The sequence below is a fragment of the Xiphophorus couchianus genome, chromosome 4, assembly GCF_001444195.1.
Source record: "Xiphophorus couchianus chromosome 4, X_couchianus-1.0, whole genome shotgun sequence".
NCBI lineage: Eukaryota > Metazoa > Chordata > Actinopteri > Cyprinodontiformes > Poeciliidae > Xiphophorus > Xiphophorus couchianus.
Genome location: NC_040231.1, coordinates 15621986 through 15642026, shown reverse-complemented (window position 1 = coordinate 15642026; position 20041 = coordinate 15621986). Strand labels below are relative to the sequence as shown.

Genomic DNA, 20041 nt, shown 5'->3' with positions numbered 1-20041 from the left:
GAACTCAAGTGCAGAACTCTTGGGAAGTCCTCACATGTCATTCCCACTGCAGAATTTGTATATGGCAAGAACAGAACGACATAGTTTAGTTCTTGCAGCCCTGGGAGAAGGATCTGTTCTTGCATTATGTGTACAGGTCTTTGATCTCATGTTCCTGCTCTCTATTTGTTATATTTGTTCCACAAGCAGCACATTTGTTTGTAAAGCATTTCTGTATAACAACTTGTTTCTTCCGTTTTCCAAAGAATCACTGAAATGACGCATACATTTTGTTGACAATCCTGTTGTTCCTGTTAAAGAGCCTCCTGGTGGTTGAAGAAAAATCCACAGAAAAGCCGCATCGGGCTACAGGCCGCATGGTTCAAAGCGTGGGAAAAAAGTAGAAGCTTATAGTCCAAAAAATACGGTAGTTAGAATGGGAAATTTACAGGTGCTGGGCCTAATGCATTTAACCTACACCTGGAAATTTTCACTATGTTAAACTAGAATAGATTTAAATCCTCTTAAACATAAATACAAAATCACCCTTGGAAATGACTTGTTGACAGTTTTGCTTGTAAACCTTGCTCACCATTAATGCTATATTTACTGTCCTTCAGGTGTTAAAGATGAATATTTGTCTGCAGGATAAAAAAAATCAATACAAACAACTACTGTCTGTGCTTACAGGAATGGGTTGAGCAGTTTGCTGTGCTTGCTAAGCAGCAGGCTGCGTTGTGCAACAAAGACGCTTCCCTTCTCCACTCGCCGAGCTTCTGTCACACTGGCTGGAACATGCATCTCCCCGCTGATGGTGCCGCCTCGTTTTCCAACATCACTGATGACTGGTTTGAGGAGGAAAAATATTTTCTGTACTATAGTGGGCGATGTAGAGAAAATGCAACCCGTCAGCACTACACACAGGTAACATAGAAATCTCCTTATATGTGTTTGGGCTTTGTGAAATACTGTAATTATTCACAAGACTTGTAGTTTTATCTTTATAAAAAATAATGACTTGGAGTAATTGATCCAATTGCTGTTTGCAGCTGGTTTGGGCTACCTCAAGTCATGTGGGCTGTGCCAGCCAGCAGTGTCTGAGAGATGGGCTCCTCTGGAAGATACAGTACAGACCAATAGTTTGGACACAACTGTGTGTCCAAACGTTTGGTCTGAACTGTCCAAACATTTGATCTGTACTGTATTTGCCGGGGTGTATTACCCAGAGTAAGTCTTGTCCTTTCTCTCTACATCAATATTTATTAATTTATTTCAAAAAGGAAATAAAACGTAAAAATAATTAGTCAAATAATCATGCCAACTGACATGCAATTTTACATAACTTGTTAGAAAAGGAACAGGTAGACGATACAAGATCTTTTTATTTCCTGCCCCTCAATAGATTTATATAATTCTATGTTAAAGAATACAGGTAGCTGTAGAAAATCGATCCAGCCACTGTGTCTCCCTGTGGGTTGCTACATACTGTGCTACTGGTGATGCAGGGGTAACTGGGAAATGAATGGTCGCCTGGTGACACCCTATAAGCGAGGGCCGTACTGCTCTTTCTGCACCTCTTCCATGTCTGGCTGTTTCCGAATGTGGGACCACGTAGGCGGACTGTGTGGCAAGACTATTTAATCTTAAAAATGTATTTTATTCCTGAGATCATTTGAAGTGATTTGTGTGGATTAGCATCCTGCTTGTTTTTATTTATGAATCAAAAATTCCTAAGAACCCATACAGAATGCAGCAACATGGCCGCCTTAATCTTACATCCTGCAAATGCGAGTGTGACCTGGGATTCACCGGCTGCTTCTGTCAAAGTAATGCTTGTTATTCTGTGTATATTTTGTCTTGTTATAATTCATAAACAGAAAGCTGAACAGTCGGATCTATATGTGCCTTGTCTGTTGGACAGTAAGATGCAGCATGGAGTGTTTTCACGGCCCTTTCAATGCTCCTGTGTGTGTGATGTGATGCTACGGTGGTGCTGAGTGCGCAGGTGAGCCCAGCTTGTCTTATTTTATTTTTTCTTTAAATTCCTTTGAATGTTAACCTCACCAGGCTGCAACAGAACACTAACAGCCTGTACAGTACTCTACACTATACATATACTATATTTTACAACTAACTGCTGGGAACCCACCCCAAAATAAAACATTTCTCACTTGTTAAACTGAAGTCAAAATAAACCAGCTTAGAAACCAAAAACCACCTTAACGTTACAGGTTAAGATATACATTTGTATACATTCAATACAATAAATATCATGCAACAAAATGGGAGTGTATACCTGGGGTCATAAAAAATGACTGGGAGCAAAGAATAAATACCCTGAAAAATGAGAATGGATCTCCAACTTAAGAAAAAAATAGTAATTTGCTACATGTGATCGAATTAAGTTTGTCATACTTACTTTATTTACATTTGTTCAACATGACAGCTTAGTAAACTTAAAACATTTGCTTGGAGGAACTTAATTTGATTATACGTTTTTAAAAGTTGGCGCTCCATTCTCTTTTTTCAGTGTAGATACAAAAATGGCCATAAAGTAAAGAACATAATCTGAAGAGCAGGCCAGTTTTAATAGCTTGAGGCAGAAAGTTGTGCAGCAGGTTCTGCTTTTGATTTTGCAGCACTGTTTGCAGCAGTTTAAAGAATTTATGGAGCGACTGTCAGGTCTCTGAAAGGGGTTGATGCCTTGTTTCTGCAGCACCTCTGAAACAGATTTTGCACAAAAAGCAGGAACTATAAATTTACCTTTTTGGATCCCTTCACTGTCCTCTGCAGGACCCAGGGCTCCCTTATATCTGATTCTGAACACATTCAACCACATGTTTTTATTTTATTTTTAATTCTCTCGGTCTGTGTTACATTTTCCTGCTGTTCATTTGGAGTCTCAACTTAAGGTTCAAATTTCCGGCTCCTCCCAAGAGCTATTGTATTCTGTACCTAGTGTACATCATTTTGTTTTTTTCCAGCAATTTTATTTTTTTATTTTATCTCAAAGATTTTTTTGTTGTTGTTAATTTGGAATTTTGCAATCATTTTGTATTGAGAACTACTGTATTATGTGTCTTAAGACAGCGGCTAACAATAAGTCAATAATACCAATGAAATAATCAATTAGATTATTCCTGTCTCCAGAAATGATTGATTGGGAGGCAGTGTATATCCTGGACAGACTGCCAGTCCATCACAGGGCAACACAGAGATGATCAAACCAAATAATCATGCAGTCAGACAAGTTAACATAACATGAATGCTTCTGGACCATGGGAAGCCGGAGGAGCCAGGGAGAACCTAGTCATGCAGGGGGAGAACATACAAAATCCATGCAGAAAGATCCCTGGTCAAAATTCAAATCCAGGACTCTCAAAAAAATAAGCATAAATACTCATCAAAAAAATTTACATAAATCACTTCAAAACATGTTACTCTCTAGTGCAGGATGTTCACTATTCTTATGCAAAGTCACAATTTTAGCATTTATTCTATGTCATGGCGAGGACAAAACCACTGGGAAAAATATCAAATTGTTGCATAATGATACAACAGAGCTCTGTTTATTTTTTTTTCTTTCTTTTAGTACAACCTTGTTGGTGAGTTAATTCTGTTTCTTTAATGTCACTTATATCTTACAATCTCGTTTTGCTTATTTAAGAGGCATCTTGTGTTTGACATCTTCTTGAATAAAATGGGCTTATTCAATAAATCCATTAATACAGATAAGAAATAAACCAAACATTATCCGGTTCGGTTGGATGCTTGGATGTCCATCAGCTTTTACAAATACTTTCAAGTGTGGGAAAATATTTAAGACTGTATTTTGATTAAAACCCATGTCTGACGGTTCATATAATTATTTTTTTTCTTTGTGTACCGACTACTTTTGTCATCAGAAAAGGTGCAGTTCCCCTTTTCACAGTTGTGATCTGATAATAGATGAAACTTGCTTCATGGTGTCTTCAGAAGCTGACAGCTACTATGGGGCCAAAACTCGCTGCCAGGTGAGAATATAGTAGCATCACAGAGAGCTGTGGCCAAATAAATGGAGATAGTTACGCTACCATTGAGTCAATGCATTTCTTTTTTTTTTCTTTTTAACAAACAGGGACTTGGGGGGAACTTTAGCTGAGATTCACAGCCAGAAAGTTCAGGACATCCTAGTGTTTTATGTAAGTGAGCTGGAGGCGAGCAATGAAGTCACCAACACCGACTTTGAAACGAGAAACTTCTGGATAGGTGCAGCCATTCACACTGGCACATCAAATAAACATTGGTATAAGTCTACACAGCAGGTCAGATTAGTTTGCATCTGTTTAGTTTCTGTTTTAGGCCGTTTAGTGGGCACATGAATAAAGTGGTAATGTTTCTGTATTTTTTTTTTTTTTAGGTTTGACATATAAGCCTCTTAGAGACTCATTTTGCTGGGACACAGGAGAGTTCCTTCGATTCAGCAGCTTTGCCTTTGGGCAACCTGACAACCAAGGGTATGAAGCATATTTCACAGCAGACTTAAGCTGCAGTGGCGGGCATCATAAACACAGACAGCTAAGGGCATTGGGACTTAGATAAACAAATGAAACACATCAGCAGGTGAAAAAATGTGTTTCTGTATAGACGCTGGGTTTTTTTCTGAACCGAGGACAGTAATATTTCCTGATTTACTGATAAGTGGTTCACATTTATGCTCTTTGTTCTTGTAGCATAGTTGAATAATAATGCTACCTGTTAATTAAGAGATAATTATTTTTAAATGAGCAGATGTTTGGAGTTCAACATTGAAACAGCTCTTTCTTTTCTTGTAAGTAACACTGCAGGTGAGGCCTGTGTTTACTATTATTTACAGCTTCTCATTTTCTGTGCAGTTTCGGAAACTGTGTTGAACTGCAGGCACTGAGCACTTTCAACTGGAATGATCAGCGCTGCAAAACCAGGAACCGACACATTTGCCAGCATGGTAAGGCCCCTGCAGGCAGACACTTAATAGAAGTATAAAAGGAGGTAAAGGTTCTCTACATGCCCACTGCTGATACACAGTTAGACCCTCTTGTCTTAAAATACACTTGCTGACCACAGGATCTGTATTTGTGTGCGATGTCATCAGTGTGAAGCTTTTTCTGCCGAAGTTACAGCTCTTTTTGTGAATTGACAAAAACAATGTATCTGTATCTGTTCAGGAACAGAAGTTAAATAATGAGTTTTTGCTCTGAATGCAAAAAGGGACAGTGGGTTTATAAACTAAGTCATTTCCATTTAACCACAGGAGCATATTCATGGTGGTCTTCAGCGGAACAATGAATTGCTCTCTCATATTTCTCCCCCAAACTCAGTATTGTTGTGCATTTGTAGCACCAGCTGCACTGAGGCCAAAACCCAGTAGGCTGTGAAACTGAGCCGTTTGCTTAAAGGGTAACATTTGGTGCTAGAAAGTTACTACTTCTTTTATGTAACTGATATTGACTGGAAATTTTATACCCTTATTAAAAATTATGAAAAGATTACTTTGATATTCAAGTTTAAAGTCAGATCTACAACCCCCAAGCTACGACTCATAAATTACTATTACTAGCCGGAATGTGTCAAAACCTCGGTGGAAGCTTAAAAACATGTTTTACTTTAGCTGGTTGGCTCTTTTTCTGCCCTTTGAAATTCCAGCTGTCGTTCGCTTGGCCTGCTGTTCTCCTCCGTGTCCACGCAATTAGCAGTACCTTGTGTCACTGGTAATCACTGGGGGTTAAGAGTAAAATGTTAATCTTCTGTGTCCAAAAAAACCCCAACAACTAAATTCTCGGTGTGATAGTGACTACACGTTTAAACCTGCTTTTCAGTACAAATCAATCGCACTCAGTGCTTACCATCAAGAACCCCCAAGCGATCAATATTTGTCGTTTTCACAAAGACTTCCACTGTTTGGACACACATACTACTTACATTGATCGAGAAGAATGAGATGGTGGCAGATGTTTAGCGTTGTCCATTTACGGCTGTCTTTGCTAAGTTCTGGTGTGTCATCTGGTATCGATCCGTTGAAGCTGAATCTGCTCTGAATGCGGTCAGTGTTGACACCAGCTTTTACAAACGGCTTTTTGGGGACCCGACTATGTCTCACTTCTTTGTGGTACAAAAATAGCACATTGTGGTCAAAAACGTTGCTTGAGGGTTGCATTTTGTCAAGAGGGCTTGCTCTTGTAGTTGAACTTTTTATTAATTATGCTAACCGCAAGAGTTTATTCTTCCCCAGTCAAAGATTTCAGCAGCAAATTTCTCTAACAAAAAAAACAACAAAAAAAACAACTAAAGCAATTTAGAAAAAAAAAATGCTCTACTTTTTTAATTGCTTAGAAAATGATAAGTGGATATCATGCCTAAGGCAAAGACTGAACAGTGTTCCTACAGAGGAAGTGTGTGCTTGGCATCCTTTTTTGCCCCATTATGTGCATGACAAGAATTTAACGCTTCATGTCTCATTAGCAACTTCTTCTTCTCACATCTTTTTACTGGAGTTGAAGAACAACTGAGGAACTGGCTCAGACTCAGACACTTCCACACATTTATCTTCCATGTTTATGTTCAGTCTCTTTCTCAGCATGGTGTATGTGTTGCATATACAATACGTTCATGGGCCGTGTGTGTACTTGTGCATTTTACAGATGCAGAGCAGATTGCACAGTGGGAGGAATCCAGGTGACCTGTATGCTTTCGGCTGAATGGATAAGTGTGGATTAGATCTACTATGTAAATACTGTGCATAATTGAATGTTTTATGAAGCCTTTGCTTTTATTTTGTAAAGTCCACTTTTTGCTACTTGAATTTCTACTTCAATACTAATTGATAAAGGATTATCTTGTCGTACCAATTAGAAAAGTCGCTGTTTATTTGCTTTCTGCACTTTCAAAATGGGCCTCTTCTCTTTTTTCAAAAAGTCTTCCTGCTTTTTGATTGTACTCTTGCTCCAACAAACTTGTAGCAAATGGTTGAATTACCTGCTCAGCGTGCCGTAAAGTTCTGCAAAGGCCTGTTTGTGACCCTTATATAATTAAAGGTGGAAGCCTGAAAAACATAAAATCTGTAAAAGTGGTAACGTTAAAGTAAGCAATTATGGAAATTTTATTAGCCTACTTCACGCTGTCAGACAGGTTCTACATAAAGGACTTCTTGATTCTGCAGGATGTGTCGGTTTCTGACATTTTAAGCTGATGTGAGTGTTATAACATTGCCTAATGTGGTACTTCCCCTGCCACCCTCTCTCCACAAAACTGGAGTGAGGGTTAGGGAGTTAGGGGTGCCGGTGGGATTGTTTGCCCAGGGTGCCTAACAGGCTAGGACCGCCTCTGTTTGGAGGTCTGGTATTACTCAAGTGGGCCTGAAAATTTAACCAAAAATGGGATTAACTGGTAGTTAATTCATGATTCAACATAAAGGCAATTACATTTTTCGGTTCATGTGAATATATTATTTCTACTAATGAATAAATGTAATTTTTTTTGTCTGTCTGGTTATCGTTGTCCAATATTAAAACTTAGATTTAAGATTTCAGCATTTCCACAGAAAAGAAGCAAGAACCAGAGGAAATCTGGAAGCTTTTGCATGGCAGTGAATGAGTCACAAATATGCTTCAGTAACATGTACTGCACAGAAATAGCTTGGAGTGACATTAATAAAGATCGTTTTGATTTGTAAATAAAACCATTTCTTTTCATGAGATTTTTTTCCCACTCTAACAAAAACCACTGCAACTGGGTTTCGATTTTTATAGGAGAGGTTATTTAAGTGCAATGAATGAGAACTTTAATTTAAGTCTGTAAGCAAAAAATCCTGCCTCTGTAAGCATCTTTCCAATTATCACGCAACACTCACAATAACAATCCGAGCCTGTTTGCGTGTACAAACAAACTGACACAGATGTTGTCTCTGTTTAATCGACCTACAGCTTTCCACTGAGCTTCTGGTCATGGAGTTCTCAGAAAACCATAGTTTCAACATTTTATTTCCAAACTCTTGGAAAACAGGGTCCAAGTTAAAGGTTTCACCTCTGTAGCAATGTGAGGTGAAAATCACGCTGTCTTCTTGATGAACAGAGAAAGAGACTTCAGAATGACAGATGATGATGCATACGAAGAAACGAGTGAAAGGCTGAAAAAAAGACTATCAGACACAGCGGTGAAATGATGCAAATGAAAAACAGCAACAAGCTCACAAGTTTAAACTCTACTAATTACACTTATGCTCCACTGAGTTTCAATTTCTCAAATTTCTGCCTCTGAAAGTGTGTGATACCTCTAATTGACTCATCACACAAAAACATACAACTAATGTAAAATAACTCGGTGTAATCTTGCCCCTCTTTCTTCCAACACATAAACGGCGATTCGACAAGGACATCTCCAGAGCTGCGGGTATTTGAGTGAGGCAGAATAAGCTTGACCTCATACTGTGTCATTAAATGAGATGTGCTGTGTAATAAACTTTTTCTTTTTTTTTTCTTTCTGCTGATGTGTTAGTATTTGGCTGTCTACAAAGATTGCGAGTGCAGAATGTTTAAGAGTCTGCCTGAGAGTGTACAGTGAATGAGCGAGTATTTGCCTCATATGATTTGCTCGCTCGGTTTCCTGCTGCTCTCATGGTGCCCCCCGATAAGCCGGCGCCGCAGCAGAGGGTTTCAGAATGGTGCTGGTGGCAGTGGAATTAGCTTCCATTGTCATGATAATGACAGTGATACTCCTGGCCCTTCCAACTCAGTCCAGCTATTGTATGGAAACAGGAATGCAATTTCTCCTTCAGCGGCAGCCGACAATCCTCTGCGAGAGTGAAAGGTCTCTAAATGACTCTCCATTCATGCAAGGCTGAGGGGCCAGCAGCCAATTAAAGTGGGAGCAGGCAAACAGTGCCATCCTGTAGACCTGAAACTCTCTCTAAGCACACAGACAGAGCAACACACACACACACACACACACACACAATTTGTTGTATTTTTGCTTCTTCAAACAACATCTAATCCTGTAAACTAGTTTTTCTTCTTGCAGACCTGATTTTTACAGGGCCACTGCCAGTGTGCACTAAATAACTTAACCAGCACAGCTTTAGTAGCACAAGTTGCCAATTTAAAAATGCTTTAATATGCGAGTCAGTGGAAATAGGTCCGGGGAAAGCCAAAAATATTTTTCAACCCAATACATCATGGTTACAGTTTTGGAGGCATTTAGTGAATTAGACAGTCTCCTCTGGGTATTTATCTGCCGGCTGAAGCAGAGTCCCAACAGCGGGTGAAAGGTCCACAAAGTGTTTGCTCGGTTGAGCTGTGAGCAAACTGAACATGTGCTGCCCAGCTCTGTGACCCACAAGTTTAAATAAAGACATTTGGCCAAATTAATTTGCTTTAAAAAGTGTTGCTGCCAAAACAAATCTCTACAAAGGGCAACAGTGCTCTTTAACGACATGTTTACCTCGAGCAGGGTTTATGTGAGGTCTTGGACGTTCATACTGAGCCTTAAATGTAATAATCCTATTGGCCTGAAAAAGTCTTAAATATGCTCCAGTTTCAATATCAGTCCTCAATATATGTGTAGCTACAAGATGGTGTGTGTCTCCACGTGAATATTTAACATAAAACTGTTAATTACTGAGAAATTTGAATATCTTTAAACAATAAAGATAAATGGGGGAAGAAGGGAGCGGGAGATAGACAGGCGGATTGGCGCAGCGTCTGCTGTCAAGCGGGCGCTGTACCGGTCCGTCGTGGTGAAGAGAGAGCTGAGCCAAAAAGCGAAGCTCTCGATTTACCGGTCGATCTACGTTCCCACCCTCATCTATGGTCATGAGCTTTGGGTCATGACCGAAAGAACGAGATCGCGGATACAAGCGGCCGAAATGGGTTTTCTCCGTAGGGTGGCTGGGCTCTCCCTTAGAGATAGGGTGAGAAGCTCAGTCATCCGGGAGGGACTCAGAGTAGAGCCGCTGCTCCTTCACATCGAGAGGAGCCAGTTGAGGTGGCTTGGGCATCTGGTCAGGATGCCTCCTGGACGCCTCCCTGGTGAGGTGTTCCGGGCACGTCCCACCGGGAGGAGGCCCCGGGGAAGACCCAGGACACGCTGGAGGGACTATGTCTCTCGGCTGGCCTGGGAACGCCTCGGGATTCCCCCGGAGGAGCTGGAAGAAGTGGCTGGGGAGAGGGAAGTCTGGGCCTCCCTTCTGAAGCTGCTACCCCCGCGACCCGACCTCGGATAAGCGGAAGAAGATGGATGGATGGATGGATGGATGGATGGATGGAATAAAGATAAAAAGGTCAGTGAAAAGTAAAACCAAAAAGGGAAAAATAGGGAAATATGCATCACATGTGCATACGTTCCAGAGTTTTTACAGTCAAGTATTTTTTGCCCTCTTCAACATATTGCTTGATTTTAAACATGAAAATTGTGATCTACCAGGTCTGAACATGACCAAACATAAACATATTTTTTTCTTTGTAGGTTTTTTTTAATATTTGCTGCGAAACTGCTACACTTTGATCTAATATTGCACTATTCCCATGATTTTTGTAATATTACGATATATATTTTCCACAAACGCAGCTAATTTGATCATGTAAATATAAATTCAGTTCTGTGAACATGAGTTTACACTCAAAATCAGGGTTTTGATCAAAAATAATTAAATCTCAATGTACGTTATTATTAAGATGTTAACTTTAATATGATGTTATTTGAGATAAAATAAGAATGTTTCTTTTCGCATTTTTAGTGTCCTTTCCACAAATGGGAAAATAGAGCGGTAGATCTCAAGTCCCGCCTCAGAAATCTCCAATTCACATGTGATATTATAAAACCGGAGTTTAGATGAAAGCCCTCATATATCTGCAATCAGCCTCCAATTATCGCTCTTTACATCTGAATGAGGAACTCCAGCTGTACTGTGGGGATCTGATGATACAAGCGGAGGAGTAACCGTTTATTTTTATAAGGAGGGGGGAAATAATACAGACAGAATTACCGTGTGGGTTTCTAATCATCTTTACAAATCAAGGAAGGACCGCACTCAGCACTCATCTCATGTCTTTATTCAGCGACTGTTTACCAGAAGTGGAACAGAGTGTTCACAATTCCTATTTATTCGCTTTCTGTCCCAGCTTTTGCATTTCTTTTCCACTGCTGTACTGAAAGCAAAGAACACAAGGGCTTTCTATTATGAGAGTAAGATTTAATAAAGATTCTGAATTCTATCAAAAATGTTTTTGCTTTTAATTAAGTTTTCTCTAAATGCTTTTCAGATTTAGAAAAAAAAAATCACAAGGACAAAAGCATCCACTTGTTTACAGAAAACATGAGAAATATGCATCAAAGCTGTTTAATCTCAATGTAGTCAAAGGACTGCAATGATTATGCTCATCCTCAATCACTGTTAAACAATTATTTGCCCTTCTTTTATCTACACCATTCCCCCTCACACTCTCGCTCTCTCTCCCTCTCTCCTCTTTTCCTCTCTCTCTCTCTCCCTTATTTTCTATTTTCAGAGCAGTCAGTGTTGAGCTTCCCACAGCATTTGGATGCAAGATGAACTTTGATAAGAGTTAATGAGAATACAGCATTGTGCAGGCAAATAATGGCTAGGGCTGCACTTGAGAGCCTCCTCACCAGGAAATGGACTGCAAAGAGCCACAGCCAGCCACTCCTCAAGGTTCAGCAGAGGAAAAGGAGAGAGGAAGGAGGCAGAGAGGTGCAGAGAAAGTCATGCATTTTTGAGGCATGGAGGCTCAGGGTGCAGATATAATGACTGATAATTACTGTATTTACACAACCAAGCTTTTACACTGCAGAAGAAAAAAACTACGCCCTGCACTTACTGTATGTCCTTGTAAATCCTGTGGTTTTAATGGAATGTGAATTGTACACACATCAAAAAATAATTGTGTATATAAAGAATAGTACCTTTCTTGTGTAAAAAAAGAAATCTGTGTGAGATGTTAATATTATGTGGTTTCTGAGTGCTTTCGATTTAGATGTAAATTTGGCTCACATAAGATGACTGTCAGTCAGCACTGATGGAAGAAAAATTCTCTGTTTTTTTTACCTTATTGTTTTTGTAAACCAACACACTCACATATCACAGAAGGGGACATTTTTCCAGTTCCCCTTAGTGACGCTGTTTTCTGATGTGCCCCAGCTACTGCAGCGCAAACAGATTTGACCTTTCAAAAGCTTTTTTAGATTCAGCCAGAAAACAAACTAAGTTCCACTCATTGTTTTTTCTAAGCAATGTTTTAATGCTCTTTGTAATTGCCTTCAACAAGTCAGCGTCTCCTAAGATGAGATAACTATATACTAATTTTACTAATTTTCTCAGGGTTAAATCAATTTTGAGATCCAGAAAGTCATAATAAGCAGTAAATTTCAATGCTGCTTGGTAATGGGTCTAAACTTTAAATGTAAATTGCTCTTTTCTTCAATGAAATGGTTAAATGCTTGAAAAGAGAAAGCAGCTCCAGTCATGAGACAGGCTGGGGGTGGGGTTGTTTGCATTTCACACTTTGCTACACCTCACCGAGTGATGTGTGGAACCACCCGACATCCAAAACCCCAGACCCATTAGAGACCATTACTGACTGCCAATCTCAGAACGACCTTCTGAACTCTGACTTACTATAAACTTTTGTCCAAGCTAACATTGACAGCAAGCTGAGTTGGACTTTTCAGACTATGCAGTTCGAACTGTTGTTCATTGAGAATAAATAGGCATGTCAATCATTTAAGTAGCAATGATATTTCTGAAACATCACTCCTGCAGTCAAATAATTGTGATATATAAATCTAGAAAAAACTTCAGCATTTGTCAGATTTAATTTAGAGTACAATAAAATAGAAATAAAACAGCAATATCAGTTAATGTCTCAGAGTGGGGAAATTCAGGTGTACCAGCAGCCAGCATAACAAAGATAAGTTAAAATACAGAAAGTTAAAGAATATATGAAATTTGCTGTACTATAACAGCAAATTTACAACATAAGAAAATTATACTGCACAGTTATTAAAAATTGCATGTCAAAAGGAGCCCAACCTAGTGGACTCATCGCTGTGGCTGCTGGATGGTGATACAGTGAAAGCGTAATGCTCCACTAGTGAAAGTAAATCTGTTCAGCTTCTCTTTGGCATTCAGACAATTCTGACTGCTACACTGCTGGACAGGGCACAATAAAAAAATAAAACTGAAACAAAAAGAAAAATTCTGCAAATAGCAGCAAGGATGTAAAAAACACTTATTGAACTTGTTTGGAGCAGTGATGGTTATAAAGTCTGATTGCTGCTGGGAGGAACACTGCAAAAACAAAATCTTATTGGTCTATCTAGTGAAAATGTATCAGTATATTTGAAACAAATGGTAACACTGACTTACAGGTAACTTTTTAAGAAGAATTATGAGCTTGTTTTAGGTAAATAATTTCTTGATATTGATAATAAAAAAAATTCCCACACTCTTTCACTCTTAACAGCACATTTTCCCAAGTTATAAGTGAAATAATCTGCCAGTGAAACTAGCACTTTTTAAAATCAATAATAAGGAATTATTTATTTCAAACAAGCTCCCATATCTGTTGAAAAGTTAGTTTTGTCTTATTTCACGTGTACTAACATATTTGCATTAAAAAAATACTTTTTGTACAATTTTGTGTTTTTGCTGTGAAGGATCTGCAATGGTGCTCTTTAGTATCTTTGTATTTAGGATGTTGTCATTCTCTGTCTGTCACTGAAGGAACTCTCTGGTTTTGCAACAGCTTCATGTTACATCATCCAACACTGATGTAATATGACAAGTGATGCCAGAATTCCTCTGTCTCCCACCTGCATTGATCTTATCTAACTGCTTCCTCTCAGCTGAAGATAAGTTGCTGCGTCAACAAACCACATTGTAGAAGATGGTTGATGCTACCACAGTTTGTCTTCTCTTTATATTACCAATAGCCATTGTTTTGCAGCTTTAATTGGTTATAAATAAATGAATTAGGAATAGCCCCTTTTAGAAGAATTTTATTTGAACAGTTTTAACATTTTATTTTGATGACTCAAAAGCTAAAACTATTCAGCATCAGATCAATTTTGTATAGGTTTCTTTTTAAAACTTTTTTTTAGGATAGCTCTTTTCTTTGATTGCGTTAATCAAGAAACAAATATGCCTCCATAGGAATTAGTCAGTCAGTCAGCCAGTGATTGGGATTCACAAATGTTGCAGTGATTGGCTCTAATCAGTGACTGGCAGTTCAAATACTGAAAAATCAGAAACTTTTTTCCAGTTTATTAAATTGTCACAGGGTAGTGGAAGAAGAATAATGGCAACAGATTTATAGTCAACTCCCTTTGTGTGAAAATTAATGGAATGGAAAGAATGGCTATTGGAACTGGTTCAGGCAGGCGAAACACCAATATAGCTCACATGGACCCAACAGCTCAATCCAGTACCTGACTGGACATCCAGCCCAGCCAAAAGTTTTCATTTCAGGTCTATTCAGAAGGTGGGTTTTCTTCATGTTAAAACCTTTGGATTTGCTGGAGGTAGTTTTCTACAACAACAACAAAAATCCTGTGTCAGACAATCCAAAATATAACAAAATCCATTTTGATTGGAATTCACGCTGATTTTTGGTCTGTAAAACTGAGCAAGTGTTCTTTGGGACCCATCTTGTTTTGAATTTAGTAAAATTAAATTTGGGGCAACCATGATGTTTTCATGTATGAGAGACAAAGACTGGGATGGATAACCCATATTTAAATTGCTGGTGTAGCTTCTTAATAATATCAGACATGGCAACGCTTAGTGCATAAACAGAAGGCAAATTGTCTCCTCGTCTTGTTTTGCATTCAAAAGGCTTGTTTAATTATGAATTTGAGTTGGTAGAGTCAAGTTTTTAAATTGAAGGAAAACAATCACACTAACAGGCTGTTAATGTCAGTAGCAGAGCAATTAATGTCAAATAACCGAGTGAGTCAAAAACTCATGTGACTTTAAGAACCCTATCGGGGAACTTAAATGTCCTAAAAGGTGTAATTGTATCAACAGTAATTTACAAGCCTGGAACCCCTGACCTATCTTCAAGCTAGAGACACATTTTGGATAAGAGATAAAATGTTGACGCTAAATGTTTGTTACATTTAAAAATAAATAAATACATTTTGTCATTTGAGTTAGGATTATTTGAACGTAATAAAATTGCCTAAAAGAAATTTGGGGTTTGGCTGTAAAAGCCACTGGGTTGCAGGGGTGAGTTTTTCTGCAGTGTTTTACACAACCTATTGGATCCAGTCCGTTCACAGTCCCAGCACACACATTCACATTATGAGTGTATCCTTTTTTGCAGTCAGGGATAACTTTTTCTGTTTTACATTAAAAAAAAGAAAACATGATTTGCAGTTTTCCATTCCTAAAGCTGTAAATATGTTTTTATGAGGTCATAAATCACAACTGGCTGAGCAGGGTGAAGAGATCATGGTTGAGTGAATTAAATGTATGTGGCATTTCTGAAGCAAGCAAGAAAAAAGTGATTTACTTTAACCTTTGTGTTTTCTTAATGGCTAGGCAGTTTTAGGAGAGAAAGCAATGCCTACTGAACAGAAAGACATGTCTCCAATTATTCTATTTCTGTGTTGGCTTTGTGAAATATCCAGTCTGCAGACTACTCTCTGCAGAAAATAATACATAAGAACAATTGTAAGAATTGCATCAAAAACTAAACATTTTTCCTAATTACTTTTCTAGACTGTCTGCAAAATCTCTGTTTCTCCTGTTTAAGCGATAGCTTTGTGGAAAATTACATTAATGTTGCTTCAACAGGCAGTCAAACAAACCAAATCTGTTATGAATTAAGCCCCGGGCTACAATGGGATGGTAATGGGAAAAAGAGTGGGAACAGCCGCGCTGGGGAACTAGAGAATAAACTGATCAGAATAAGATAAGACTGAAAATATACCCCACAATGAAAGCAAAAGATGTTCCTTACAACATAAATATTTTTGCCAGCAGCGAGTTGGATCCCCTACAGCAAGAGAGTGGGAGAAAAAGAGTAGAAAGACCAGGAGGCAAAATGGGTGGAACATTATAAAAAGACTCTTGATAAACAAATGTATGGAGGGTTGAGAATGGAGAGAGGCTTCTCAAGGATGTCATATCTTAATTAAAAATGACAGCTTCAATTAAAAATGTAATCATTCTGACTGTTTTCTAATTAAAAGCGAAAGGACTGATTGTATTGACTCATTAACTTCAAAGAGTGGCGCACCCTAACTGAGTGAGGAGGGGTGTATCATGTGTTGAATGGCTCGGTGGATGAGAGGTGCTGAAGAGGATGAAAAGGAGCCGTGCTTTGAGAAAGGATAATCTGCCGGAGCTGCAGCTCATCATCAGTGGAAAATCGGTTAGATGATGATAATTTGAAGGCAAAGAGGAAATATTCAGAAATGGAGGTTGTTAGGTTTAATACAAGCAGCTCATATCAATGAGGGACAATAATTATTTATAAAAAGTAGCGCTTGTGTCATCGCAGTTGCTCTAAACTAAACCTGACACAAACTTTTTTTGATTCTTGACAAGTTACATCATCTGACACATGATATTTGAGTAACACATTTATATGTTTATAGGCCTAAATGCATCAGATTATAAAGCTAGATGAGTTCAGCCTAGCTAATATAACAGGTTTACAACAAAGTCACAGAAAGACACTTTAATAAAACCCAGTTTATATTAAGTACGATTTATTATATCATTAGAACAGTGTGATGCAGACATTAAAATGTACAGACATTATTAACATACTTCTACAAAACAAAACGTTCTTCTCCAAAACATAAAAAATGCATTTTACAAAGTAAAAAGTTATGAGTTTATAACCAGCATATAGTGTAATCTAGGCAATGTAAAAAAAACAAAAGCTTTTTCATAAATATTGGCTAACAAGGACCTGCCATTGAGTTAGTGGAATACATTATGATGATTTCTTCATAGATAAACAAACAGAGAGCTAATCAGTATGTATAATAATAGTTTGAAAAGGTGTAAGTAGCTGTACATCTCTTAAAGGTCTACTCATCATCTTAATTGATTACCAAGCAGCACATGACATATTACAAGCCATCAACATTGATAACATTGAATTAAAAACATATTTCAGTGCAGAAAAGAGCCGTTTGTGTGGCAATACAAATGTGAAACATTCACACAATTATGATTCTCTCTGCATTCCTTTTTGTGATATCAGTGGACTGAATGTCAACCAAATAGCCTGATTTGCACCTTGTAGAAAAACACAGAACAAGTGAGACTTTGATTCTTATGAAAAAACACAATCACACAAAGAAAGGTTGCATATGCTGCATTCCTCTTTGTTTCTCTATTTTTGATTCTGCAAGCCACAGCACTCTGAACTGCCAACTCTTTATCAGAAATAAAAAGACCACATTGATTTTGCTTTGTTCCTTAACATTCCACCTGTAACAGCAAATATGGCACAAGCCTTTTCAAATAATTGTTTTTGCGTACTTTATGTTCCCCTTAAAATTTTCATAATGTTTACTTTTAGATTGTTCACCTCAGTGTCTCCCAAGGTTGATCCAAGTGTTTGCTTGCAAGCTTTAACTTTTGTGATTTAGAATCAGCTTGCAAGAAGAAATCTCATCTTTTGTTCTTCAAACACCAGGCCTTTCTCTTGTGCCCTCCATTTGAGGACTTTAGTTTGAACTCTGGCAGCTTTGCTGTTTGCTGCTTTTAATATGTAATTATGTTGCAAATGCAAAGTCGAAAACGAAAACTATTTTTCAAACCGGCAGATAAGTGAATGCTATTTCTGCTCTTAGTACCTGCATAATATATTCATAATGTAAACAAAACACCAACACATGCTTGCACAGACATTCTTATCTTTTAAAGACATTCATGCAGGTTAGCCTCAAAAATCCTAAACTGCAACTTATCTGTAGTGACTGTTATACCTAACTGTGACTTCAACTAACCGACTAGGTTCTACTAAATCTAATGAGATGGTATTTTAATGCCTCCTAAGCTTAGGACTGGGATTGCCAATTGTTATAATAACCACTACAAGCACTAAAACAATAGTATCAGAGATGCACACTCACCATTTTTAGTGCATTTAAGCACAAATAAAACTTTGACATACCGGTAATTACTGTTTTCCCTGACCTGAATTTAATCAACAGAAGGATCATAGCTTGCAAAATGTTGTTAGGTAGCCTAATTACAAAAACTTGTAGTGTCAAACATTACCAGTGACCCATTCATCACCAAGATGATCAGACTGGTTGCATGCAGAGAGCAGGAAGCATGTGATTGCACTTAAAGCAATTGAAGATGGCTGAGGCACTTGTCTCTGTATTAGCTTGGCTGTCTAAATGCAGTGCATCCCCAAACAAATTGAAGGATCACTCACTGACCTGGCGTGACTTGCCGCCTGCAGCGAAAGTACTTGTACGCAATTACATAAATTAATTCTGTAAACAGCTTTACCTTTCTTACTATAATAAGTCCACAAAAGTGCAACTCAGACGTTGAAGTCTGAATAACATGCATTTCAAGTCACTGTGAATGCATCTGAGATTTAAGAGAAATGTGGTAAAGTTCTGTTTGTTGTCCTGCCTATGACATTATATGTTTTAATGGACAAAAACCAGATGTAGTGTGACGGGTCTTTATTAGGCTTGTCTACTTGCATCTCAATCAGTCTGGAAAACACCAGATGTAAATGGAACGTGGGATTTATTTTATTCACAGCAGGACAGTAGAGCATTAAGCGTCAGCCAACACACAGCGTAGTCTGAAACCTTTGCAGAGGATCTCAAAAGGTGAAGCCAAACATCTGGTACCACTGGATACCAGGTTACTAACTTACAAATATGTGAAATAGATTAAGCAGTTTACACGTAATAGGCAAGCTGTCTTGTCTAAGTTCACACAGCAGGCAAATGTGACTAAGATCAGATTTTTTGCCCTTAAGTGAGTGACATCCAAGTTTTTCATGGCAATCTGAACGGCCCAATTCTAGTCTTCCCCTCTCCAAAAACTAAGATTTTTGCAAGTCCCATATGTTGTACTAAATTGAATACTGATTTAATAGAATTCAAATCGTCTGCAGTCAGAACGGTCATGTCGCCTTCAATCAAACTTTCATGTCATTGACTTGATACATATGTTGTAATATTGGAATTGAGCATCAAGACCTGTTATGTGAGCATATGTTCATTTATGCTATGTTTATGTTCCCCAAGTGTTTCACAAGTTTCACTGGTATGTTATGGTTTCTCACTTGCAAAGGCTGGATATCAGAATGCAAGATTTGGCAGCAGTGAGTTGTGAAAAGATCTCTGGGGAATAAACTCTTGCTTTCCAGTGCATTGCATTCTGTGCACAAAAGGAAACATAAGATTCAGATTATGCATCTCTCTACAACTTAATTATGCTAGAAGAATAATTACTGATAAGGAGCAAAAAACAAAGGACCTAATTATATCAAGTTACAAGTCTGTGGTGCTGGAGAAGGAATTAAATAACTTAGACAATAATGTGTTCAAACAATCTTTGGGAAACAGAGGCAGGTAACTGAAATCCAGTGATAATTCAAGGAAAAGACAAGGTTAAAAGGGTGGAAGAGCTGGTGAGCCAATTGAAGCAAGATGAAGAGCCAAGCTAACAAAGGCAGAAGGGAAGACAGGATCATAAATACTCAGAGACACAGATGAGACACTGATGGAAACAGTGAAGACAATCATAGGACGAGACCAGCAAGTAAAATCAGATGCAGAGACACAAGTCAGTCTAAACTCCAAAATTTAATATATCACTTCAGTCCCTCAAGAGTGATTCGGTGTGATTCAGTTTAGTGACCTGACGCAGTCTAATCATCTTTTACAGTCAGTTTATATTGTAGTTTTATTCACGTTTCGAACCAATAATAAGACATTGGTTGATACTATGTAACTTGATTAAATTAAAACAAGATCAGGGGATTGAGATTATATTCGTAATACTGAATACTTCCCCTTGACTTGATTATCTACAAGT

At 38.2% G+C, this 20041-nt stretch overlaps 1 protein-coding gene across 1 annotated transcript; it reads left to right on the top strand.

Moving 5' to 3' along the window:
* Positions 1-774: 774 nt before the first annotated feature.
* Positions 775-7651, top strand: LOC114142708 (C-type lectin domain family 18 member A-like). The gene is given in 9 exon segments (XM_028014108.1): positions 775-827; positions 1485-1606; positions 1704-1805; positions 1901-1997; positions 3896-4003; positions 4097-4227; positions 4379-4475; positions 4854-4945; positions 6639-7651. Coding segments are annotated over 9 exon segments (840 nt in total). The 3' UTR covers positions 6677-7651.
* Positions 7652-20041: the final 12390 nt, after the last annotated feature.